The sequence below is a fragment of the Procambarus clarkii genome, chromosome 8 (genome assembly GCF_040958095.1).
Source record: "Procambarus clarkii isolate CNS0578487 chromosome 8, FALCON_Pclarkii_2.0, whole genome shotgun sequence".
Lineage (NCBI taxonomy): Eukaryota > Metazoa > Arthropoda > Malacostraca > Decapoda > Cambaridae > Procambarus > Procambarus clarkii.
This window is the reverse complement of record NC_091157.1, coordinates 7,944,648-7,972,489: the sequence shown is the minus strand read 5'-3', so window position 1 is coordinate 7,972,489 and position 27,842 is coordinate 7,944,648. Positions and strand designations below refer to the sequence as shown.

General features: G+C 37.3%; 1 protein-coding gene across 3 annotated transcripts; it reads left to right on the top strand.

Moving 5' to 3' along the window:
* The first annotated feature begins 32 nt into the window (after positions 1-32).
* On the top strand, positions 33-27,842 carry caly (ubiquitin carboxyl-terminal hydrolase calypso). Of its 3 annotated transcripts, none has more exons than XM_045744768.2 (15): positions 33-186; positions 2,055-2,169; positions 3,576-3,675; positions 5,124-5,249; positions 6,456-6,663; positions 7,045-7,219; positions 7,497-7,606; positions 9,896-10,044; positions 15,286-15,429; positions 16,802-16,991; positions 19,154-19,318; positions 20,142-20,303; positions 20,809-20,963; positions 23,819-23,976; positions 25,161-25,409. In XM_045744768.2, exons 1-15 carry the CDS (start codon positions 117-119, stop codon positions 25,255-25,257), a joined length of 2,124 nt encoding a protein of 707 aa, XP_045600724.1. In that variant the 5' UTR covers positions 33-116; the 3' UTR covers positions 25,258-25,409. The 3 variants fall into 3 exon arrangements, with proteins under 3 accessions (XP_045600724.1, XP_045600725.1, XP_045600723.1); XM_045744767.2 differs by having other exon boundaries at positions 42-186; positions 9,893-10,044; positions 25,161-27,842; XM_045744769.2 differs by lacking the exon at positions 15,286-15,429 and having other exon boundaries at positions 9,893-10,044.

Here is a 27,842-nt window from a genome sequence, read left to right as displayed (position 1 = left end):
AATGTTCGCTAGGTTGATGAAGTAGAGACGTGGCAACATTGGGGAGCTGTAGTGAGGGATGTAAACACAAGTTTGAGCCGTGGCTGACCAGTTGTGGCCAACTTTCACTGTGTTTGATGTTAATATCCATGCCAGTAGACATCAACAACCTTGCTGATGGCTGGCTTGAACTCGAGAGTGATCCAGGTGTGGTGATAATGGGGTTTATTGTGCTCTCATGTGTGTTTCTGCCGCTGATATATCTTCTTTGATCCAGCGTTTGTTTGTACCGGTTACAGATGTTAAAATGAACTAGGATTAAAACAATAATTTGGTTAATGTTTGTATCACGGCGTTTTCTCCAGGGATTATCATCATAGTGTGATGTTGCAATGAATATTGGCAGCCATAAAATGTGTTTTAAATGAGTTTTCTATTTTGAAAGGGTTTTGAAACCCGACAACAGTTGATTAACTCCCTGGTACCCCATTACTCCTAGGTGAAAGAGTCCCCTACAAACTGAAAACATCCATTTATTTTGACTATGATATAAGGTGAGGTAATTATCAGAAGAAGAACTCGTAGTCTGGTGGATAGCTCGCAGGACAAGTAATTCTGTGTCGCGGGTTCGATTCCTGCACGAGGCAGAAACAAATGGGCAAAGTTTCTTTCACCCTGAATGCCCCTGTTACCCAGCAGTAAATAGGTACCTGGAAGTTAGTCAGCTGTCACGGGCTGCTTCCTGGGGTGTGTGTGTGTGTGTGTGGTGTGTGTGGAAAAAAAAGTAGATAGTAAACAGTTGATTGACAGTTGAGAGGCGAGCCAAAAGAGCAAAGCTCAACCCCCGCAAACACAACTAGGTGAATACAACTAGGGTGAATAAGCCATTATGACTATATAGCACCTGGTAGGGATATGAGGATAAGTATTTGGGATAGGAGGAGGGAAGTAATGGTACCCAACCATTTGAACAATCAAGGATTGAATGTCAGCGTGCAAGATGTGAGGCCAATGCTGTACTGACCAGTCCAAGTGTTTGGGCACCATATGACTGATGTTTTATTCCATAGAAGACATGTAGAAAATACTGGAGGGCCAGGTACCAAATCTACACAATAAAATAACAACATACTGGAATGAACACTATGGAAGAAAAATGCAAAATAAAACCAATGAAGAGCCGGGGTGCCATAGGCACTCGAAGAACACTGTATAAACATCAGAGGTCCATGGTTGTTCAACGTACTCCCAGCGAGTATAAGAAATATTACCGGAACAACCGTGGCCATCAAGAGAAAACTAGATTGTTTTCTTCAAGAAGTGCTGGACCAATCGGGCTGTGGTGGGTATGTGGGCCTGTGGGTCGCTCCAAGCAACAGCCTGGTGGACCAAGCTCTCGCGAGTTAAGCCTGGCCTTGGGTCAGGCTTGGGGAGTAGAAGAACTCCCAGAACCCCATCAAGCAGGTGTCAAGCAGGAACCATTTATATTGCAGCCAACTAAAGTGGTTGGATGCATTCCATTCCTCAGTCCTATACTAAATCCTTGTCCTATTTCCCTTCAAAGGGCTATATAATTGTAATGGCTTAGTGTTTTCCCGATAATTACCTTAAATTGTATACCCTTTATACATTCTTTCATTTACTTTGTTTCTGGATTGTAACTTTCTCTCTGACCAAATGTTAGATAAAATTCCTGCTTCAAATTTTGCTTAAATGGTTAATCATTCATCCTCATTAATTGATATTGTGTGTGTTTGCTTTTAATTGCCTGATTTAATTTAATACTTGCCTGAAATGCTGTGCGTATTAGTGGCTTCAGGTATTGTATGTACAGTACTAGCTCTTATCTATTAATCCGACATTATTTTTGTAACTCATTTTTAATGTACAGTGTGTACCTTTGCCTGAATAAATATCTTATCTAATTACAGTAGTTACCCCCCTCATGACAGTACTGTACTATATGTTTGTACATTCTTAAGTTTTTATTTCAGGTGTTCCTTTTGCCTTTTCAGTTGGCTGCTGAAACAAGTATATATGCTATATAATAAATCAACATAATTATTCATTTGCAGGATTGTTCACGCTACTTTTGGAGGACATGGGAGTACGAGGAGTTCAAGTTGAGGAAATATACGATCTGCAAAAGTCATTTGAAGGCAAAGTGTTCGGGTTTATTTTTCTATTCAGGTAAGTGAAAGATCAAATTTAATGCTAGGTACTCGCCAGTAGTTTATTTTTATTTTCTAAATTTATCTGACCACACTGAATTTAGATATCTATAAAATTTAAAAATTGCATGACTACCTAACAAGCATTTTTATAAATATTAATACTTTAATCTTTAACTTTGAGTGCCTTGCAGGTATTAAATTTGTTTTTAGACCTTTAAAGGGGTTATATATATTCTGAGTGGTTATTCAACTGTACAAAACTCTGGTGCACCCCCATTTGGACTACTGTATCCATGCCCATGCATAGTCCTCATCTTCAGGAGGACATGTCTGCTTTGGAGAAAATGCAACGCAAAGCGACAAACAACCCAGAACTATGTTGTCTCATACCAGGAAAGGTTGAGAACTACAGGACAACCAACACTTCATATCTGACATGACAGAGCAGATCTTATAGAAACTTTTAAAATGCTGAACAAGTTGAAGGATATTAATCCAGAGCACTTCTTTAAAAGGTCACATACAATGCATACAAGGGGCAACAACTTCTCACAAAACAAGCCACAATGTTGGACAGACAACAGGAAATGCTTTTTCACCAATGGGGTTAACCCATGTGTGTCGGATGATTAATTTTCAGCCACATTATTTTGACTTATTTGTAGATATTCACTTATGTTTCATTAATCACAGAGATTATATATGCATTTTATGGTATTTCAGGAATGACTCTTTACATTAATATGAATATATAAGAAAATCACATTATTGTGAAGTATTACTGAGACAATCAGTAGGAGCCTCGAGGAGAATTTGAACCTGCACTCACAGTACACTCAAGCATGAACTTTGCACTACTTAACAATGACATGCTCAAAAACGTGTCTTAGTTAAGTGGTCTAAGGCGTGTGCTTGGGAGTACCCAGTGTGCAGGTCTAAATCCTCCTCGTGGCTCCTACTGATGGTCTCAGTAATATTAATTATGAGCTACTAGTTAGATATATCATTATCCCTTGGGATAGGATAGAGGTAAAGAATGATTATCCAATCACTTGGATTGGATGGTAAAGTAATGGTCTTGGTTCTTGCAGGTCGGTGTTCAATCCCCACCCGTGCAAGTGGCTGGGCACAATTCCTTCCCTCTATCCTATTCCAAATACTTATCCTTGTATCCCAACCCTTGCAAGTGCTATACAGATGTAATGGCTTAGTGCTCCTTCCTGATAATTATCTTTTACTGCTCCAGTTTACATATGCAATTTTTCCCATTTGATTTGTTAACTCTGTTTAATCATGTGCACCGCGTTGTAGTATTTTTAATTGGCAGAGCAGCTTCGTGTTAAGGTTCTGATTCTTTGTGCAATGTAAGTTTAATAAAGCAAAATAATGGCAGGTGTGAGAGTTAATCCAGCTATGTTTCAGGTGGATAGAAGAGAGACGCTCTAGGAGAAAAGTGGTAGAAAATCCAGATAATTACGTTCAGGATGAAAATGTAGTCAACAATATGTTTTTTGCACAACAAGTAAGTTTATTATTTGTAACTTGTAAGTTTATAATAAGTAAGTCAGCATAGTAAAAAAATATGCAGACCCAAAGTTAAATAAAAAATTTTGCTTCAAATTTAGCTATGGTTCACGATTCATCATTATTTTATATATGTGTGTCACTTTAGTTATCCCCCATTAGGACAACACCAGTACTGCATGTACCATTACAGTATTTAAAAAAAAAAATTATTTTAAGTTTTCCTTGCCAGATACTGTACTTCTAAACATACTGTACTGCATATCAGTATTTGTGAATTGATTTGAAATTTGTAATATACAGTATGTATACTATGATGAAATCAGTCAAATAAAAAAAACTATATTCATAAATTGTTGTACATTCATAATTTGGAAAGTTTACATAAAAATATCAGTACATTAATTACAAAAGAGTGTCACAATAACAGCATGGCATGTAGTTATTATAATTACTGTATCTAAATCAGAATCAGAAACTTTATTTGTAACAACTTATACAAATCACTATAATAATGAATGAACCAAACAGGTGTATGGGAATCAAAACTGAGCTTGCAGTTTTGTCATAAAGTGAGTGATATTCAGCTAAGATTTGAATGGTGATACATAAAACAAAGTTTGGCTTACTATCAAAGCATTAAAATATTAGCATAATTTATATAAAAATTAGGATGAGAGGATAGTAAGAAGTAGAACTAATATAAACTAATCATACAATGTAGTTATAGAATGTTGCACACACTTGACATTATACATCAACACATTATGAAGTTTACTATGTTGTTATTATGACAGCACCCTCTTTAAACTAAAAAAAAAAAAAAAAAAAAAAATATATTTATCAAGTGGTATTTGGGTATTTTCTTTTGATAATTTCTTGTTAGGCAAGAAACAGGTTGCCCTTTTTACAGCACTTAACACTCAAGGAACATGTGGGCCATGTTGGGTTTAATATGTTTTAAGCTCTTTCTTAATTTAATTTGTAATGACTTCATTTAAAAAGGTTTTTTGAAAAATGTATTATCTTATTCTTCTGTGCATACAAATAATAATAATTCAGAATTCATAATAATTCTGTTTCATGAACAGATGTTTAAGAGCTCTGTATGTTAAATGTAAAGCTACAATTTAGTGGTTAAGTTCTATGGATCATTTATGTTGCCTCTTAAATCTTGATGATTATTTTTCCTGTCATAGTACTGCATTGTAGCTACCCAGTGGGACACAATATCCAAGAGTGGCATTAGTTCAACATTGAATCAACATTTGTCATTGATTCGCCGTTGAATTGGTATTGCGTTTGAATATTGTGTCCACTGGGTAAATGACCAAGGATAAAATGTGTGTGTATTTGGAATTATAAAGTACTTACTGTATTTTTTTTGGATGTGTGTGAATTTGATAGTCATGGTAATAAGAGCTCTAATTAAACTTGTATTATCAGATGGTGCCAAACAGCTGTGCTACACATTCCTTAGTGTCTGTTCTTCTGAACTGCTCAACACTTGACCTCGGACCTACTCTCTCTCGTCTCAAGATACATACAATTGGAATGAATCCTGAGAACAAGGTAATGCATGTGGTTTTTGTCAGTTATAATATTATGTTATTTTACAAGTACTGTACAAGTTAACTTGACATTAAAGGTAATTTCTTCCTAATACTTTTGTCTGCTGCTATTGTCTGGATTAAAAAATATGCTCAATGGAAAAAACACTCCTTACAGTGCATATCTATTCGAATTTTTCTTTTTTCTTTCTTTCTGAGTAGGCTCTCTCGGTAGCTCTCTCTGTATGTTGCAAAACACGCTTTGAGAAAAGTGCAAGGCCTCTGAAACTCACATTGACATACTGGGAGCCAGAACCAGAATGTGGCACACTAACAACCCTATTCAATAGCTGGAGAGGTTGCTGACCTGGAAAACTTACAGAAAACACTTGTTACCTAAATCCATTCAATAAAATATCTAAATTATTGAGATCACTTAAAATCTTTTCAAATGCACTCCTTAGACTGCATATAAGAGATACATCATAATTTACTCCTGGAAAATATTAGAGGGACTAGTTCAAGGTTTATACACTGAAGTGATTCTTTACGAGACCAGGAGCCACGGTATAAAACAGACCCATTGAAAAGTAGGAATACAATAAATACAATTATAATTATTAAGAACCCAAGACTTCATCATCCTCTAATTTTAGGGAACACAACTTGCTTACCTCTTTTGGCATTCAAAATGGAACTTTATAAATACCTCTGAAGGGGTATTTGATCAGACTGTGTGCAGTGATGTATAACCATACATGTGGGACCCAACTTCCTTTGTTGGCTTCCATGTATAGCTGGTCAAGGTATTTTGCCTTGCTGAAACTAATAAAATTTCATTTAATTTTACAAATTTAGTTTATTTTTATTGATATATTGGAGTTTCTTTTATAATTTTGAGTTCTATGTATCATATTCTATTGAATGTTGGTTATTTTCCCTTTAAAATTTAGACCAGTCGGTACAGTGATGACCTTGTATCAAGTAGGTCAGCGTTTGATTCCCGACTGTCCAAGGAGGTGGGCACTGGGCCTTTCCTCAATCCTCATATCCCAGTTCCTGTTATTGTTCTCATATTCCTTCCGTGTGTGTGTATATGCAATAGTCATACTGGCTTAGTACTTTCTCTGATAATTATATTTTGTATTATTTTAATATTGTTAATATATTAACAATATTAAAATTTAAAATTTCAGCTTAAATTTATTGTGTGTTTTGTCTTTAACAGGGCTGGGCAATAGGTAATACACCAGAACTAGCAAATGCGCACAACTCGCATGCAGCTCCTCAGGCTCGTCGGCGACCAGACAAAACTCCAGGAGTGCCCACAAGCAGTAGAATGTCTAATGCGGAAACTTTTCATTTTGTTTCCTACGTTCCTGTTAGTGGTCGACTATTTGAATTAGATGGGCTCAAGCCATTTCCAATTGATCATGGTAAAAATGCCTGCCATATTTTAGGATGAATGTACTGTACCCATATTAATTTTCATTCATATTACATCATCTCATGTTTTCCCTTTTGGCATTGTTCATATTTCCTCGCATTAACTTAAAATCTTAAATTTCGTCATATTTTTGTGGTCCCTTCATGTATGCATCTTTTTGCTGTTCATACTTGCCTTTAATATGTACTGTATATAATTGCCTTCAATATATTCTACTCTTATTTCCGAGCTGTTGTACTACAATGCTTCCTAAAATTAGATCACTGACTGTCCCTCACTTTCATGATCCTGTCCTTGGACAGGATCATGCTGAATATTGGTAAACATTTTGTCACTATATTTGTTGTTTTACCAAATACATTCCCATTAGGTCCATGGTCAGAAGGAGAAGACTGGACAGAAAAGTTTCGTCGTGTCATAACTGACAGGCTTGGTATAGCTACAGGCGGAGAACCATATCATGACATTCGTTTCAATCTCATGGCAGTAGTACCTGATAAAATTACGGCGTATAGACGAAAACTTGCAGCATTAAGAAGAAATAGGTGAGTATAAAAAAATATCACATTGTTGACCTTGATTTTTTACCAAACTGCATAAACTTGTTAAAGATAGTATAGAATATAGACTGTGACATACAGCTAAGGTTTTCAATATGAAGGAGTTTTCATTTAGATAATTTGTATTACATAGTTGTAAGCTACCTTACCTTGTGTGTAGCTTCCAGGGATCAATGTTCCCACGCTAAACGTAATTTGTTCTCTCCCATAACAAAAAAGTAATTTAAGCTGATAATTTTCAAACACTTATTTCTAATTTCAGGGAAACAATTTTGGAAGCTCTTCATCAGTTCGTGCGACAGAAATATCCCCAGTACATAGGCAAAGAGAAACCACTACCCACTAACACGTCACATCCAGATGATGATATTGGTAATAAAGTATTAATTTGAATCTAGTGCATCAATAAGTTACATTTAGTCTTTTATTAGCATAATTTTATTAATTGTTATGATGGAAGAGAACCACAAAGTGCTAGCAGTGATGTATTGAAATGCCAAGTAAAGAATAGACTTTAAGATTAGGCCTTCTGCCATTTCATTTAGTCTTTTGTCCCATACAAAACAGCTCCTATTTATATATCCACCTAATAATTTGTGGGAAATGAAGGTATCATAAAACCAAAGATGCAAAGGATTAAATTATTATTTCAAGTACTGTATACAAATTTAGACTTAATCCCTTGCATCTCTAACTCTCATTGATCTGCTTCCCCAGCATCACCTCTCCCATTCTCTTGTATAAGCACTAGTTTTATGTATCCTATTACTGCATATCTGTTGAAGTAAATACAAGTGAAACATTATCTACAAATAAGTTAGCTCTAATGACAATATTAATTTTATATAACACTTAATGTCAGTTATTCTTATCATGCAAACTAAATGCAGCATTGATAATACTTGAATTTTATAATGCAATTTTTTTGTTAATATTTTCTTGGAGGGCCTTCCCCTTACTGGCTTTCTATGCTAAGTGCTGGTCTAGCTAAGCCTTAGGGAAATGTACCAGGCCTCCGAGGCCCACCCAAGCTTACTAGGGGCCAGCTGCAGGATCTGGCTCCTGCAGATCCTGCAGGAGCCAAGGATCAGGAGGAGCCAAGGAGCATCCTCCTGCAGATCCCCAGGAATCAGGAATCAGGAATCAATGAGAAAATCAGTAGGAGCCATGAGGAGGATTCGAACCCACCACTTGGTACTCCAAAGCTAGGGCCCTAAACCATGACACAGTCAAAAGCAATACAATCTGGGATTCAGCTGAATCCACTAGGGAGTCCTGAATCCTCCTCATGGCTCCTACTGATTTTCTCATTGATACATCACGTTAATGTGATATCATTGTTCATCAGGAATCTACCAAATATTGAAAGACTCAAAAGCAAGCATGAGTGAAACAAAACAAGCAACTGCTTGAAGAAAATTTGGTATCTGAAGGTAACAAGGCGCACAATCATTGCTGCAGTGTAATCATCGGGTTCCAGACAGAGATTATCACAGCCTCCTTTCACCCGAGGCCGACTTCCTTCATGATAAAGCAGAAGGAAGAGTAATAATTATTATTTAATTGTTATTATTATAATAATTATAATAATAATTGATGAAATTAATAATTATTACTCTTCTTCTGTAGACGATCTCTGTCTGGAACCCGTAAGTGCAAGACTTGGACATCTACCTCCTGGGGCTCGTGCGGCCCAAGCTCTGCTTCAGAAGGGTGGGGTCATTCTTCTGTGGCTCCAATCACAGTGGTTTCTGGATTTGGAGTCCCTGTGCCTTCTTTTACCAACTTCAAGGTAAAACCCCCGAAGCTGGAGCCCCTAAGGCAGTTCGTTGTTGCCTTCAGCCTCATTCTGACAGTTCCTGTGATGGCGCTGGAACCAATCGTATTGGCGTTTGCCTTTCCATAGGAGACTTTCAGTGCCTTGGAGAGGGGAGAGGGGGAACCTTCTACATGGGTGACAGCTTCTCCCCGTATCAACCTACCCTGGTTTTGTGCCCTGGAGAGACCATTTCAGAACGATAACCAGAGTGCAGGCGATGAGTCACAATAACGTGGCTGAAGTATGTTGACCAGACCACACACTAGAAATTGAAGGGACGATGACGTTTCAGTCCGTCCTGGACCATTCTCAAGTCGATTGTGATGAGGAGGTAGGGACAGGCAATAAATAGGCAAGAGAGAGCTGAGGAGGAAAGTCAGGTGTAGGGGATAGTAGTAATGAGAACTGCAGCAGGCCTATTGGCCCATACGAGGCAGCTCCTATTATAACCACCGAAGGAGATAGTAATAGGAAAAAAGAAGAGGATAGCAAGGGAGCGTAGGAGAAGACAATGAACAGAAAAAGGGAGAAGAGAGAAAGAAAAGGAAAGAGAAAGAAAGAAATGGAAGGGGGAAAGCTTATGTAACATAAGCTTTCCCCCTTACCATGAGTTACTGTGGTTTGCTGTGATTTTGAGTAGTGCCAAATGACTGCTCTCGATTCAAATCCTATTATATTATTTATATTACTGAGAGAGCTTGCAGAAGGCATTTTGACTAGTGAGAATTGCTTAAAAGCTGCTGTCACTTCCTGTAAATATTCAGCTTATGTATTTAGGAATATTATGAATGTGGTATTGAAGCAGTTATTTTTTTTATTACTTTTAATTTTCACTTCAGAAGAAGGTAACAACCTATCTCTCTTGGCGGTTGCGGCATCTCAAAAGCTGGAGGCTCAAGGTTATGCAGACATGGCCCTGAATGAGTCCCAAGATGCTGCCCACGAGGCCGGGATACACCATGCACCGGTCAAGAGAGAGCACACCACTGCGGTTAGAATAAAGCTATGTTTTCCTGTTTCTTATTTATAGATATTTACTATAAGAATATCGAGCTGGTGTTAAAATGTACTAGACGAGAGATATACTGGTACGGTATATTTATGTGGTCTTGCCACCACACGTACCACCGGTACGTGTGGCGACGAGATGTCTGTTTCGGCTCCACAGGCTGAAATCAAAAGTCAAAACAAACTAGTTTCAGGTATTTGTAATGTTCCAGCATCATTGAACTTAAAAAGGAACAAAATATAGTAATAAAGACATGAAGTGGCTAAAATGTGTGTAACTGGTGAAATAAATTGCCGAATCAGTGCTAACTTGTTTTCCGCGTTGATGACTTGTGAAGTCTTGAACAAATGTGTCATTGCAATGCGTCAGGGAAGGAAGTGAAGATGCTGTTATGTGAAAATAATACCAAAAGACAAAAATTACTAAAAATTTGTAGATTTATACGGGATATTTGTAGGAAAATTGCACTCTAAGGCTTGATTTATGAACAGATCTGTCATTCTTTGCTAGATTAATTAATCACCAATGACTCCATAGCACTTTAAAAGTTCCCTGGTGGTACCATCCAGTATGTTGTCATTCTGTCTGATTGCATGATCCTGTCCAATGAACACAGCAGATCATACATTAGCCAATGGCAGCATAACCAGCTCAGAAAAGGTGGAGTGGCAGCAGCATTGGTACAAGACCACTGAAGAGTGAAATAGTGTACCACTGTGAAACCCAGGAGATGTAGAAGTTGTAATAAGAGGTCCAAAACTAAACAGATAGCCTGTTAATTATCAATTCCTATAGTCTGCCAGCTAACTGCACTTAGACAAGAGAGGAGTTTAGTGGAAAATGTTTGACAGGACTAACATTTGCAAAGAAGATATCAGAAAGCTGATGAAATTGACACCAGACTGAACAATAAGTTAGTTATCTAAAATGAAATTTGTGCCTGTTGCAGAAGATGTTCATGTATTAACATGTAAAGCAGACCATTAAGGAATAAGAATTCTTTTATGTTCTGTTCCTGCCTCTAATTGGAAAAAGAGAGAGTAACCAAGTTCTATTGGAAATTAAATGCGTACGGTCAGTCAGCCTTCATAAACAAAGGCCAAAGTCCATTCCATGCACCTGCCAAATTCCCTGTTTATGAATGAGAAAACGGTTTACACACGATTCACAACCGATGACGTTCGAATATTTCTTGAACAAGTGCTTCGCTGACAACTTTTGTTCGAACCACATGGCTGCAAATCCTTCATGCACATACTACAAATACAAATAATCACCAACAGAACCTAAACACCTAACTTAACCAATGCCTAAATATGCACAATATTCTAATATATAACAATACATACTAATTTTTATTTGAGAAAATTCCTATTTTGAATGAACAGCATGTTAAAATTGATGAATGCGTCTTTGGGGTCGAATGCCAGATGGAATGGACTTGGTCTGAGGATGGGTTATGTTCAGTATATTGACGAGACTTGAGAAATGGACAAACAAAATCTCGGAAAAAGTTTGTGTGGGCTGCATCTCCCGGGACTTATAAAAGTTATTAGTCTCATGTCAAAGATTGTATAGGATGTTTGATCACATAGAATTGGGCTTGAAGGATTTTTCTAACAGGTAGGAAGATGATTATAATGTTAGTAGTATAGTTAGAGTAGTGTCATTAGCTGGGTCCCACAAGGCTCGGTACTAACACGAGTAATATTAACAGTGTACTCAAATAGTCTACTGGAGAGTATTCAAAGTTGTATAAACCTGCACAATGACACCAGTGTTGAGTTGTATCCATGAGAAAATATTAAGGCAGTAAATAGGATAGAACTTTCATCCCTAGAAAGGTGGGGAAGCATCACTACGTACACCCGAGGGTCGGTGGGCATGTCGTAAAACTAGCTGCGTGTGAGGTACCGGCAAGTGACTTCCATCGAGTGAGTCTGGTAGTACTTCCAGTTGAAATGTATTTAGCTTATCATGGTTCAGTGGGTAGTGTGTGTGTGTGCATGTGGGGAGCCCAAGGAAGCAAATTTTGTCCCATTATATTGCCTCAGTATTTTCTCATTAGTATGAAATTGTTCACAGGTACAAATTACTAGGAGGAATAAGATACCTGACTTAGAGATAAGTGCATGCAGTAGAAAGTGATTAATGGAATTTAATGTAGGCATGTACATTGCAATGGAGAAATAGTACTGTATTATCAACAACACTATTTAGTAAACAACAATGTACTGTGTGTATTACAAAGCTCATACATACAGCACTTCAGGCAAGCTTTAAGCTATTCAATATATTAATAGAATTAGAGCACATAAAAGCAGTAGACTCCTGGTTCTGCACAGGGATGCTCTTCAGGTGACTCTGCCAAACTAAACCATATAGCATTTACTTAATTAAAAGTAAAGCAGTATGTCTTCCAGGACTAAGAAGTTTATGCTGTGGAACATTACCTCAGGAAGGTGGTAAATGCTACTGGAGTCTGTATGGAGAATAAATGTGATGTATAAGACCACATTAAGCCTAGCATTGAAGATGAAATGACACTGACGATGTGCTTCAGTTTAAAATAATAACAACGTGTACTGTACTGGTCTGCTGGATTCACGCCTCGTACTTCAACCCATTTGATACTGGAATCAAACCTTAGGATTTTTGTTATCATTGGCTGGAGGAACTTTGCATCAAGATCTTTGTTGCCATTGGCTGGTGAAATCAGTTCTCATTTGAAACCACCTGATTTCTGATTTATCAGAAATCAGAAATCAGGTGGTTTCAATGTTGAATTCTCAGTTAATGTACCATGAGAGTTTTGAATTTCAATCAATTAGTAAGTTACTTCAAGAGGGCCCCTCAGTAGCCTTCCAGAGCCTTCGTTCTAATATAGTCCTGCAAGTCTTAAGAATTGAACTAATCTTCGGAAACTCACACTGTATCAATCCATGTTGGTGCAAACGTTGGCAACTAAGTGCTAAGCAAAAGATGACTACAATAAATTTAATGTTTGGTCAAAATTTTTACCCCACATAAGTGGAAAGTTTAAAAAGCCAGCATTTAATATAATGAAATGCCTCTTTCTGGTTGGGCCTCACTTAGATAGAGCCACAAATATGAATCACGTCAGCCTTACGAGTCATTAATGGCCTGCTGGAGACCAGAGCCAGAACCTGGCTTCCCCTCACAGAGGCTCAAGAAGCAGGGGATTGTTAAAATTGCTTTCAAGGAAATGTTTGGACAATAAGTGAAGCAAAACAGAGAGCTGTAAGGTTCAAAGAAATAAAAGGAACGAAGCATCCGAAGGAGGCCAGGCTAGAGGACCTGGCCTCCTCTTATAGCCCTCTGGCCCTCTCGTCCTTCTGGCCCTCACAGCCCTTAATGGCCCTCTGGTTTCCAGCAGGCCATTATGGACACCTTAGGCTGATATGACTCAGGTGTGTGTGTGGAACTATTTAAGCAAGCCAGCTATGGGGAGCCACCATTTGGCCCCTCCAGAAATCCCATTGTGCAAAACCAGAAGTCTGCTGTACAAGTCAATAATAAGAATGTGGTAATAGTACTAAATTACAAATTTAGTGATATTTTATATTATATTTGATATAGTAAGTACAGTATACTAGCTTTTAATTTTATAAAGTAAGTTACATATTATTTATGTAATGGGTTGTTAAGTTAGTTATTTAAGAAGACTAAAGCGAGATTGTTGCAGAATGTGTAGTTTTGGGATTCAAATTAAGATGTATGAAGTAGTTAATATATAAATAGAAGATAAAAATGAGAGTTGTGTAATTTAAATAAAATATAAGTTTCTTGTACTGTATTTTTTATAATTTGTGTATGTCTTAGGAAATATGGTAGTTTATGAAAAACTAGTTAACTTAACCAATTACAAGTCTGGTATTCCTAACAATAAAGAAGCTAATTTAAAGTTGGGGGAGAGAATGAGTTAATAATTTGTCTATTATAACATCAGTATGCATATCAGTCTAGCATGTGCAGAACACAAGAATTTAAGTATAGTTTAATCCTTTGGCTGGCACTAGCTTTTCAGCACAGTCTCTACCATAAGTCAAAATACAGCCCAAAACAAAGCTTTTAAATACACTTCTATTACATTCCAAGTAAGAAAAAGACCTGGTCTTTTTAGCTGGACCATTAAAACTATACATGTGAACAAATTCATTTAACTCCTCATTTTCTAATAAAAAAATATGGTCCTCTTTGACTCGTATATTGTTTACACTTAAAAATATATACTGTAAGTAGAGCAAATAGCCAGTGGCTCTGTTTTCTTTCCCCCCCTTGTACTATTGCTACTCTTCAGGTGAAGCTGACTATCTTCCAACAGTGTGCTTCCCTGCAGAGATGCTGGGAAGTTGTGCTGGCCAGATTAAGAGTCAGACATAGGGCTATCACATAGCCATTTAACCTGTGGACTGCTCAGCTGTTTAAAACTGTTGAATCGTTGTACAGCTGGCAAGAGATGGTTAGCAAATCAAATTGGAAAAAAGTCACCAATGGGGAAACTGTGCACAGAAAGTACTGTAATTGCAAATAGCAATTGGGGTAGCGTAAGGGTTAATTAAATGAAAACTAAGCATTATTTATAAAATGTGCAATAAAATAACTGTACAGCATGTACTGGTTAAATCCTGGTTTGCAATGACCAGCACACCTAAATATTCACTTAACATTCTCTGCTCTTTACATACAAGCTATTTCTACCCAGTTAACCAATAAGCCACAATACAATTTCATACCTATGGAAAGAAGATTTGCTTATTTTCTATAGTCCTTGCATTTGCACCTATTTTCTTTGCTTCCACAGAGAAAGCAACCACAGACCCGACAAAGGCTGTCAAATATATACTACAGTACAATAAAGAATTAATTTCTGCTATATTAATCAGCTTAACAAACATTTAGCAAACAATTTCGAGAATTTTTATATGAGAAGAATTATCAGAAATATAAACCGAGTAAATAAAATATAAAGCATCAGTAGTAAATAGACAATTTGCTTTATTGTTAGTTAAGTCACTCTCTTCAACCATAAATGGTATTTCTGGGAGGGATTCCCGTGATGGCTCCATGTAGCATCGGGACGCCACTGAGGAGACCCGCCAGAAAGAAGCGTTTCATTACATTGAACGCTGGATTTTTGTTAGTTCTAATTGACTTCTTATTCCTTTTCTATAAAATTACCGTTCTTATTTGTTTCATCAGCTACTTGGTATGCCATCTGTAGGTAGTATTTCGGCACCACCAGATTATGCCACACCATTAACCATAGAGACATCACCTGGTCCCCCTTCTACTCCAAGCACTGACACGGCATCAGAGGCAGGAAGTGCCTTTAATTCCCCACTGGTTCGTATTTTTGTTTAATGACTGTTCCACTTTAATTTTTTGTGGTATTTTAATGTATTTCTTAGTAATACAGTATATGATAAAAAGCACTGTACTAATTATAATTTATTCATGTACCCATAGAAGTATCTTTCAGATGTATACAGTACAGTACACTGGACTTTAATTATATAATAATGGAAATATTTTGATGGAGTTAACCTGTGCATCCAATGGACTGAACATTCCCTGCTGAACAAAATTCTTAAGAACAAACTTTGAGAAAGTGATTTTTTGGGAAAACATACGCATAGAGACATTTATATAGTTTGCACTAATAACATTACAGTATAATGATTTTTTTTATATAAAATAATGAAATACAGTACTGTATAGCATTCTTGGATGTAGAATTCTGGTTGGTGAGGAAAGGGCATGGTATTAATTTGTCCATTCAAGAGGGAGTCCAATGTACTGTGTTGTGCATAAAATCAGAATTGTTTTTGAAGTAATATAATATAATGTTGACTCTGTAGTTGTATTATTGAATATGATTACAGTATAGTATGAGATTCATTGTAGCAGGGTATACAGAACACACACAATTGTGCAAACTTCCCTAGGCCAACTACTGACTTTTCCAAAAGTGCAACACTCACCAACAGTTGCCTAGACTCTTGAGTACTGTACCTATTTACTCTAGGGATTGAACCCAGGTCCCTCAGTTATGAGTCGAGGATGTAGACCACTGTGCTTCAGGATCCATATTTGCATATTAGGGTTGGGACGTTTCTCTGTGTTCTCTCTGCTGAACCAAAGTACCTCCTCATCCCATGAAAATGGGACCTAGGGTAATGATGATTGGGTTTGAAATAGGTAATTTTTTTTTTTATATATATACATTGTCTCTTAGATTGTGTCACACGTTTGATAATTTTTGCAACCTTTCAATTCACAACTGGAAACTGGTCCCTGTGAAGATGGATTTTTAAATTTAGGGGACCAGTAAATGATAAAGCAACGTAATTATGAGGATAACGTGCTAAACATTATGGCTATATAGCACTTAAAAGGGATATGAGGACAAGGAGCTGTGATAGGACGGAGAAAGTGAGGAAATTGTGCCCAACCACTTGGATCATTGGGCATCAACTAAAGAAATGCAGATAATTAATCATTGGTGAATATCAAGGGTTTTGATAAAATGTGAGTAAGTATTTTTAATAAGTAAACATTTAAAGATATATTTTTATGGAAACATAAAAGATATCATTATAAAACTGAAAATAATATATTGAAAAAATATAGGTGTAGAATGTGTCATTTTCCAAAATGATGCATAGTAATTTAAATGTGTGGGCTAAAGCTAAAATTCCTATGTAATCATAAACAGGCTAGCAGTGGTTCAATGCAGAGTAGTCCAGCGACCAGCTGTGAGTACCAACATCTGGTTGTAGTCCGCCTTACTCCTGCCGCCACTCCTCCAGTGACCCTGGGTGCTGCACCAGTCACCACAACTCATTCTGTAACATCCACTACTAATCCAAGTGCAACTCCAGTTGTTGCCCTTTCAAGCTTTTCCGGTACGTATTAGTAACACTGTTTTTATATCCCTAATTTACATTTTCTGTGAGGCCTTTTTTGTAGCTCCATGTAGCTTGTAGTCTAGGGAAGCCAAGCCTTGAAAATGGCTTCCTAATCGCCAGGTCTCTGAGATCCTCATTGACCAACCAGGAGCCAGGAGGGGAAGGGAACTTGGTGATCAAAGATATACTCGGAACAAAACAAAAAAATAACCAGGAAGATTAGAAGATTAAGCTATTGCTTAAAAAACAAATGAAATTTGAGACAGGTAAGGCAAATGAGCATTATCACAGGCAAACAATCCTAACCCTCATGTGCCCAACCAAAGTCCAGTGCTGACAAATGGCTCTCACCTGAGGATAGATGAAAAGACCCCTGAACTCAGCAGACTGTATGATGGAGGTAACAGGAATGGTTATCAGGATCTAAAAATACCAGAAGCACACCCTGAGAAACTGCATGCCAAAGTCAGGTATTGGATGGAAAATCTGTAACAACCCATTCAAAAACACATGCAAGGCGATAGAACCCCCACTAAAAGGAGGAACTCCAAACACCAGAACCATCACACAGAACACCTTGAGACTAATGACATAATGGACAGACTGTATGGTTTTTGAACATGCAGATCCTGGGTAACAAATCATCTTAATTTTTATAATAGAGCCACAGAGGTGGTTGAGGTCTACAGGAAAGAGGTGGTTGAGTTGACTGTGTATCTGGATTTAAAGAAGGCTTTTGATAGAGTCCCATACAAGAGTCTGTTCTGGAAACGAACATGCTGGAGGGGTGACAGGGAGTCTACTGACATGGATGAAAGATTTTCTAACAGACAGACAGATGATGGCAATAATCATGTAATCATGAGACAATGTATCTGACTGGAGAAGTGTTACTAGTGGACTACCACAGGGTTCAGTTCTTGCACCAGTAATGTTCATCGTCTACATAAATGATCTGCCAGTAGGAATACAGAATTTTATGAACATGTTTGCGGATAATGATAAGATACTGGGGAAGATAGGAGATGCAGACGATTGTAATGCCCTTCAAATTGATCTAGATAAAATAAGTGCTTGGAGCATCAGGTTACAAATGGAATTCAATGTGAACACATGCCATGTTATGGAATGTGGAATCAGAGAAAATAGACCACACACAACTTCCAAATTATGTAGAAATGCATTACAGAACTCTAATAAAGAACGAGACCTAAAGGTGGTTTTGGATAGTAAGCTGTCGACCAGAGGAACACACAAAGAATATTGGGAGAGGAGCTTATGCGTCGCTTTCCAAGAAGCGATGCATATCTCTAGAAGGACATAAACTGGAAAAGGATCCACCCAGATATACTGTACTTCAGACTTGCTCTTAATTATATGGAGGGTGAAATACTAAAGAAATTGTTCATAACTTTGTGAGACCAAAATTGGAATATGCAGCAGTTGTATGGTGCTCAAATCTCAAGAAGCACGTACACTGGAAAAGGTCCAACGGCATGCTTCAAAATAGCTTCCTGAACTGAAAACAAGAGTTGCGAGAGAGAGAGAGACTAGAGGCGTTAAACATACCTAAACTAGAAGATAGAAGAAAAAGAGGAGATATGCTCACCACTTACAAAATACTACAGGAATCAACCATTATATATTAGGATATTCAGGATGTTGGTTTTCAGGTAGCCACCTGCCAATAATGAAATATACTGGTACTCTTGTTAGAGGTAGTTGCGTGGCAGAAATATGTGTTCTTATCATTGGACACAGGTTCAACATTAACATTACGTTGCTTGACATACAGTGCCAATGAAAGAAGTTCCTTTATATTCATAATTACATATTCCCTTCATTTTATTAAAATACTGGTATAGTAGAAAGACGTATGGACAGTGTGTGCTACTGTAACGTTTAATTTATATAAAAGATGTATACAATTCGAGGCCAAATGTTATTTATAATTAAGCTAACAAAAGGTAATTTGTTTACTTTATTGAACATAATTCTGTTACATGGTGACACTAAGTTCTTTGGATGTTGTCCTTATTTACAATGCACAGTTGAACAGTTTCATTGTACTTAGGTATTTTGACAGTCTAAACTTTCTACTAATAGATTTTTAAGTTTTTTGCCCATATGTTCAATTAGGGAAAATCTTTCTTCTTCAGGAACCATCGACACGCCTTGCAGTGTAGAGGTACCTATATCAGGTGCGGAATCATTGCACACAGTTGCTAAAAGATTGGAGTTTGAAGATGGAAGTTTAAACAAGTTCTCAATGGACGAAGATCCCCAGACACCATTAACAAGTTGCAATAATTCTCCAGTGTTCGGTTAGTGGTATTTAATAAGCTGTATTGAAAATGTGTGAATATCTCAATTACTGTAACTTGGGAAATCTTTAATGAGTTTTGTATAAGTTCTCTGTATTCACTCTATTTCAGAAATCTCTGTTGCTCTCAAATGGGAAGTGAGTACTGAGCAGTACTCAAGACAGGACAGCACCAGTGATTTGAATATTATCAGCATTGCTGTGGGATCTCTGGATCTGAATGTTCTCATAATCCATCCTCTCATTTTCCTGGCCGCCGCTATATTTGCTCGGTTATGTTCACTAAATGTCAAGTTGTAAGACATCATAATTCCCAGATCTTTTACATGTTGTTTTCCTTCTATGAGTAAGTGTTTCAGTTCCTTATTTCCACCATTCCTAAGTACCTGGAACTTATCACTGTTAAACCTTGTCATTTTCCATTAACCAATTGAAGACTGTGTTAATATTGGCTTTGAGTTTTTGAGTGTCTTCTACAGAGGAAATTTTCATGCTGATTTCTGTAACTGCAAAGGATGACATGAAACTGTGACTAGTATTTTTGTTTATATCCGAGATGAGAATGAGAATGGGCAGTGGTGAAAGATTGAGTGATGCTGAGTGAGGACGGTAACATGAAAGGTTCCATGTTACTGCAAAAAAGTGAAAAGTCAGAAAGTGATGATGAGTTGCATGACTGGCATGATGTGTGCTGAATCTGTCAATCATCAGTATCATGAAAGTACCAAAGAATCATTTGCATGTTCTGAATTCTATGATATCTATTCTTGAAGAGGAAATTCTTGTAAATCTCCTGTATACTTGAATGTTACTCCTTATTTCAGATGGTGGCATCAAAATGGATCCCATGTCTCTTGAACTAATGGAAAGCTGTAATAACCAGACATTAAGTTCGGAAAGTTATGAATCTAGTGCATTAGGATCAGATATTAATCTCAAGCAAGATGGTAATGATGTGAAGGATGATACAGAATATGATACCAGATGTAAGTATTAGATCCTTGTTGTCTTAGCATTTCTCCAGAGTTCCAATATGTACTAGAATATTTTTTATGAGATTGCACTTTAACCCTTATAGTGTTCCAATTGCGTTCGCAGTTTCCTCGTGTGTGCATTCGCCATATGCAATTGATTCTTAAGGGTTATCAATACTTTATTTTTTTTTTAAGTTCACTACAGAGTAGTACTTTGAAATAAAGGTGCAGTTTGAGGGTTAAAGATTATATAAGATATGTATTATGAATAAATAGTCAGATGATGTGGCAATATCCCATTCTCTATGAAAAGCCCTGAAAACCGAGTTCTTTGAGTGATTCACTTAGGTAAATTAGTGGTTAGTTAGCGTTAGTATTTGCCTAACATGACCTCATTTGCTAGGTATGTTAGGAATTAGTATTTAGTTTCAAAATTTCCGATAGTCATGACCAGTTTTTAAGGCGTTCATGCTGATAATATTGCGTTTTTGTTAAATCTTGTCTCTTTTTCTGCTAGATAAAAGTGATTGGGACTCAGACTATACAAAGTCCCTGGAAGATGGAACATTTGCACCCACAGATCTTCTCACACTTGTCAATGTACTTGGAACAGAAATAACATCATGTGAAAATTTACTAAAGGATGAACTTGACAAAAGAAAACGTTACAAGGTAAGCCCCTGAGAAACCTAGATAAATGTTAATATTTTTTACTAATTAAAAATGCAGTTTCAAAATATTAAGCAATAAATGTAATGAAATGCCAGTTTTTTTTTTTTTTTTTTGTGTGTGTGTGTGTAATTACCTAAGTGTAATTACCTAAGTGTAGTTACAGGATGAGAGCTACGCTCGTGGTGTCCCGTCTTCCCAGCACTCTTTGTCATATAACGCTTTGAAACTACTGACGGTCTTGGCCTCCACCACCTTCTCACTTAACTTGTTCCAACCGTCTACCACTCTATTTGCGAAGGTGAATTTTCTTATATTTCTTCGGCATCTGTGTTTAGCTAGTTTAAATCTATGGCCTCTTGTTCTTGAAGTTCCAGGTCTCAGGAAGTCTTCCCTGTCGATTTTATCAATTCCTGTTACTATTTTGTACGTAGTGATCATATCACCTCTTTTTCTTCTGTCTTCTAGTTTTGGCATATTTAATGCTTCTAACCTCTCCTTGTAGCTCTTGCCCTTCAGTTCTGGGAGCCACTTAGTAGCATGTCTTTGCACCTTTTCCAGTTTGTTGATGTGCTTCTTAAGATATGGGCACCACACAACAGCTGCATATTCTAGCTTTGGCCTAACAAAAGTCATGAACAATTTCTTTAGTATATCGCCATCCATGTATTTAAATGCAATTCTGAAGTTAGAAAGCATTGCATAGGCTCCTTGCACAATATTCTTAATGTGGTCCTCAGGTGATAGTTTTCTATCTAGAACCACTCCTAGATCTCTTTCTTTATCAGAATTCTTTAAAGATTTCTCACATAATATATAGGTTGTGTGGGGTCTATGTTCTCCTATTCCACATTCCATAACATGACATTTATTAACATTAAATTCCATTTGCCAAGTGGTGCTCCATATACTTATTTTGTCCAGGTCTTCTTGAAGGGCATGACAATCATCTAAATTTCTTATCCTTCCTATTATCTTAGCATCATCAGCAAACATGTTCATATAATTCTGTATACCAACTGGTAGATCATTTATGTACACAATAAACATCACTGGTGCAAGAACTGAACCCTGTGGTACTCCACTTGTGACATTTCTCCATTCCGATACATTGCCTCTGATTACTGCCCTCATATTTCTATCAGTCAGAAAATTTTTCATCCATGATAGAAGCTTACCTGTCACCCCTCCAATATTTTCCAGTTTCCAGAACAACCTCTTATGTGGAACTCTGTCGAAAGCCTTTTTTAGGTCCAGATAGATGCAGTCAACCCAGCCATCTCTTTCCTGTAAAATCTCTGTGGCCCGATCATAGAAACTGAGTAAATTCGATACACAGGATCTTCCTGATCGAAAACCATACTGTCTGTCTGATATTATATCATTTCTCTCCAGGTGTTCTACCCATTTAGTTTTGATTAGCTTTTCCAATACTTTCACTATTACACTTGTCAATGATACAGGTCTATAATTGAGGGGGTCTTCCCTGCTGCCACTTTTGTAGATTGGAACTATGTTAGCCTGTTTCCACACGTCTGCTACGATTCCTGTACACAGGGATGCCTGAAAAATCAGGTGAAGTGGAATGCTGAGCTCAGATGCACATTCTCTCAGAACCCATGGTGAAACGCCATCTGGGCCAGCTGCTTTGTTCCTCCCGAGCTCCTTTAGCATATTTTCCACTTCATCTCTAGACACCTCTATCCGCTCTATGTTGTTCTCTGGAATTCTTATTGTGTCTGGTTCTCTGAAGATTTCATTTTGTACAAACACACTTTGGAACTTTTCATTTAATGTTTCACACATTTCCTTTTCATTTTCCGTGAATCTGTTTCCCATTTCCAACCTCTGGATATTATCCTTTACCTGCAATTTGTTGTTTATGAATTTGTAGAATAGGCCCGGTTCTGTTTTACATTTATCTGCTATCCCTTTTTCAAAATTTCTTTCTGCCTCTCTCCTTACTGCTGTATAATTGTTTCTCGCATCTTTGTATCGCTGGTATGTTTGGGGGTTTGGCCTCTTCCTATACTGATTCCATTTTTGTGTCTTTTGGTCTCTTGCCCTCTCACAATTTCTGTCGAACCAATCCTGTTTTCTGGTCCTGCATCTCTGTTTTGGTATAAATTTTTTTGTGCCTTTATCATATATTTCACAAAACTTGCCATACATCTCATTCACTTCCTTGCCTAGCATCAAGTCTGTCCAATTATAGTGTCCAAAATAGTGTGTGTGTGTGTGTGTGTGTGTGTGTGTGTGTGTGTGTGTGTGTGTGTGTGTGTGTGTGTGTGTGTGTGTGGGTGGGTGGGTGGGTGGGTGAGTGGGAACTTGGTAGCGTTCTCAAGCTTTTGCACTACAAATAGCCAAGTCTTTGAATTGCACAGTGCCTCTGAGCTTGATTCTGTCCTACCAGGAGTCAGTGCCAGAATGGTGAGGGAAGCTTGGGGATCAAAGATCTATCCAAAACAGAGAAAACACCATCAGAAAGATTAGGCAAAACAATTTGTACAACAATTTGTACAACTAAATGCATTGACAATGTACACCGATTGTTTAGATGTATAGTATTCTTTGTTTATCAGCATTGAAAGTATTACAGAAATTTTCACAATACAGTAATGTGACTAAACACAAATATCCTAACCTACATATATGAAAATAAATTAAAGTTACGACATTTCAGTCCATCCTGAACCATTATCAAGTCGTGACGACGTTTCAGTTCATCCTGAACCATTATCAAGTTGTTACAATGCGATAAGGGACCAGGACAGATTGAAATGTGATAAATTTAATTTCATATGAGTGGGTTGGGTTACATATTTAATTGAAAGGTTTAATAGTGTAATTGTCAACAGATTGACGACAGTAGGAGAACTCACAATTACGATCAGTTTATCATCACATTCCTGGCTATGTTAGCAGAACAAGGTAAAATGGGGGATCTTGTGAAACAGCAACTGCAACCATCAAGAAAAAGACCAGCCCCTGCACCTACCACTCCTAGAGGTTCCAAGTTAGTATTGTTTTCTCTGTTTCTTAAGTGTGTCTTGAGTCCCTTGCAAGACAGTCATTGTGGGTTAATCATTTTGTGTACTAATGTTTACTAATCAAAATCTCACATATTTTACCAAACTTCTTTCAAATTTAAAGCACATTTAATTTGCATCTTATGATGTTTACCCAGATAATCATTTGAAAAGTAAAAAAAATCTGTAGTTGTTTTGACATAGTAAATAAAACTGATAGATCAGACATCTAGTGTCTTATAAGTTTAGAACACCTCAGGCTAATTTAGTTCACATGATGTATATTAGAAAAACTCTTTGGAGTAGGACGGGATCAAAACATCTAAAGCAACCCCCAGATGCGCATCTTAATCATTGGACACCGATATGCTAAAGATTATGCAACCTGGGATCCACCCAGATATACCAGGACTCTGGAGGCACAGGGCGCGGCATTGCCCAGTCTCGCTCCAGAGATTTTCTCAGATATATTACGTTGTTATGGTATTATGTATGATGTATATTTTTATGGTCATGCCATTTTCAGTGGGCGTTCATACCTCATGAGTAGACAAATATGGCAAGTGTGCATTAGAAAATATGGTATGGCTGTGAATGGTGCACATAATGCAGTGTGTTAGCAGGGAATAAAACAAATTATTGCTCGGTGAAATAAGAAGAATGTGATAGATCTGTGAGAAAAATATTGAAACTGAATGATGGGATTGAACCCATGTCCCTGAACTCCTCAGGCACAGGCACTACCATCTGATCCATGATGGACCTAAAAGTATCTCAGCCAGAAGTATTACTTGATTTGTATGGAGTTTGGAGGACACCATGCAGTATGAGAATTCAAGTTTTAAGAGATACCAACCCCACACTTGGGTGCCGACCCACATTTGGGTGTCAACCAATTTATTATTTATCCCTAGCAATTTACACGGCTTAAATGCTGCTTGTATGAATATTTGGTTAAAGTTTGATGGTACTAGTTTCAGGTGTTTATCATGAGTATGGAAGGTGGTATTGAAAGGTTGGGTGTTACAGAATATCTTCAGCCATCCTTTTCTATGATATTTGTCCAATCCTTCCAGTTGCCTTCTCACCAAAGTGTGTGAAAAAGTGTAGTGATATTGATGACAGTGAGTTCTCTCTCTCACAACATGTAACACTTTTTATTCCTTTGCAGGACATCACTAAAAAAGACAGAATCAAAAACATCCCCGAATGCATCCTCCAAAAAGCGTGGCAGAAAGAAAAAGGCTAAAGGCAAAAGAAAAAGATGAAACTATTTTAATGAAGACATTCCAGTGATGGTACCATTAAGGAGACAGAGTCTTTTTCTATAAAAGCTTCATAATGTAACAAAAACCTTAATGTTAGAAGTGAGTAGAGCTTCTAACTGTATAATTGTAAATAAAACTGACATTGAACTCTATATGTAATTGTGTATCGACAACACTAGTGATTTCCTTGAAAGTTCTTTCAAGGAAATCTAATTAATTGTTAAATGACTCTGCAAATTAAAAGCAATATATTGCACGATTAAAGTGCACAACAAAAACATTTGTAAAACAAATGTAAACAAACTGCATTAGGGATTCAAGGACAGGAAGTAATCACAGATAGCAATTGGAGGTATTGAAGGGGGAACTACTATAATTTTTATTGCTACATTATATACAGTAGAGATGCAAGCAGGAGTAGTGTTGATGTTAAGCATCATTATTCTCTATCAGTTATACACTGAGCATGTATGGTAAGTGAAGCAAATAGTCATTTTTCATTCTAGTTATCCATAACAAAAAATATACCGTCAGTATTTGAAGTGATTATGTGATATATTAAATTAGAATGCTTACAAGCTCAACATTTTTTGAATATGCTTTAGTTTAAGTACATATTTATGATACAGTTCCAATAAGAACAGTTGACTTGTTCATAGCAATGTACAGAAGAGATTAACAAACTTTTCTTCAAGTATCACAATAGCTTACAACATAATCCATGGAATTTTTGTATTTCTTGAAAGTATTGTAATTGCACAAAAACATCTATGAATTACTTTTATTTAAATTTGTTACAGTCCTGTAGCACAGTGGTCTACGTCCTTGACTCACAACTGAGGGACTCGGGCTTAATCCCAGGTAGGATAGAAACAGTGGGGCAAGTTTTCTTTTCATCTGGTGCCTCTTGTTCAAAGAGTAGTAAATAGGTACTCAGGAATTTGGCAACTGTTGTGGGTTGCATACCTGGAGTTTGTTTCAGGAGTTCTTCTACTCCCCGAGCCCGCCGGTGTCAGGAGGGAGTGTCTGGTACACTTAATTATAAGACTTGTCTTCCCCACTCTTCTCACTTTGTCACTGTCAACAAATCAAGTGGAATGGTGCTGTGGCCAATGCGGTTATCTCTAAAATCTGGGGGAGCCACTTGTTTGGGGTTCTGTGCTCCCTTGTAGCAGGATTTAGGTCTGTCTCAGGGGACCTTCTCTCCAAACATAGGACATAGGTAGAATAAGTCACTTGAGGGCTGACCTCTGCGAGTGTAACCAATCAAGTGGAAGGATAGAGTGATTAACTTTCAGCTAAGGAGAGCTTATTCCTAGACAGGAAAGGGGGAATAGGAAGAAACATGAAACAAGAAAGAATGAGCAACAATATCTGAAACAATGAGAGCTCACAGAGTAAAAATCTGTCTTCTGGAGGGAGGAATAGGTGACAATAAACAAAATGAATTTACCCAAATTTTGGCCAGTCTCAACTTAAGATTCTCCAGATTAATACCCACCAGGAACTCATAACACTATGCTACCAAGATGAGGATGAAGTATGCTACCTAGAGCTGAACACCAAGAAGTCAGTAGTCCTCAAGAGACTTGACGAGTCACTCACAGATGATACCCCTGAAAGCATCCTCCAAGACATAGAAGCAAAAAATGGATGGACCAAGCTAGTAGTAGTAATTCTTATGCCAAATATGAAATCCATGATGAAAGTCAGATTCGAAGAAATACCCATGGCATAAAAGGCCCTCTACTCAGACATTTTACTGCAAATATTACCACCTGAGCACAATCAACTAGAATATAGAACTAGAAGAATACTATGGTATAACTCGGTGCTGGACCTGATACAAGTATGAGCACACAGCTTCAACTTACAAATCAGAAGAATGTTAAAGCATGTTCTGAATGCGATCAGCAAGATCACACTTTCAGGGAGTGCAAAGACAAAATAAACCCCAAATGCCTCAACTGTGAGGGGCCGCACTCTACACTGGCATCCATTTGCCCAACAAGTAGGAAAACTCCTAAAACAAAATTAGAGATTAACCTACAACAAGAAAGAAAGCAGAGGCCAACAGTATCTATGCAGCGATAACTATGACAAATACATGGATGAATGAGGCCCGAGATAGTGTCTCTCTCTCCCCTCCTTAACCCCATTTCACCCTTCTTTTCCCAAATCCCCCTTCCCTCATCTCCCCCCATTTTCTCCCTTCACCCACCCCATCTCCCTATCCTCCCCCCCTCACCCCTCCAATCTCGAATAGACAGACATTTCCATTTTATATATAGTTTGGCTAAGCATTTTATTTTCTGTAATTATATACTCTGCACATTAAGTAAGAGTTGCACTTCACCAGTGGTGTGAAGGATAGTGAAATTTAAACTAAAAAAGTGTGTGTGCCAACACTTAAGTAAAAATATTTCTATATACAGTATGCCTATTATGTTATGTTTTGTATGTTTCCAATATTATTTCACAGCATATGTTGTCATGACTCTTCTGTATTGAACAAATCTCACATGGAAACATGTACTTAATGTAAATTTGAATTAAATATATTATTTTTCTACATTACAGTAACA

Bases quoted from the DNA above. Each gene is read 5' to 3' on its own strand.
- caly (XM_045744767.2), top strand. From the start codon at position 117: ATGTTAATATCCATGCCAGTAGACATCAACAACCTTGCTGATGGCTGG. The intron at 16,992-19,153 runs GTACGTATTAGT...TTTCTTCTTCAG, and splicing joins TGCCCTTTCAAGCTTTTCCG to GAACCATCGACACGCCTTGC. The intron at 23,977-25,160 runs GTTAGTATTGTT...ATTCCTTTGCAG, and splicing joins ACCACTCCTAGAGGTTCCAA to GACATCACTAAAAAAGACAG.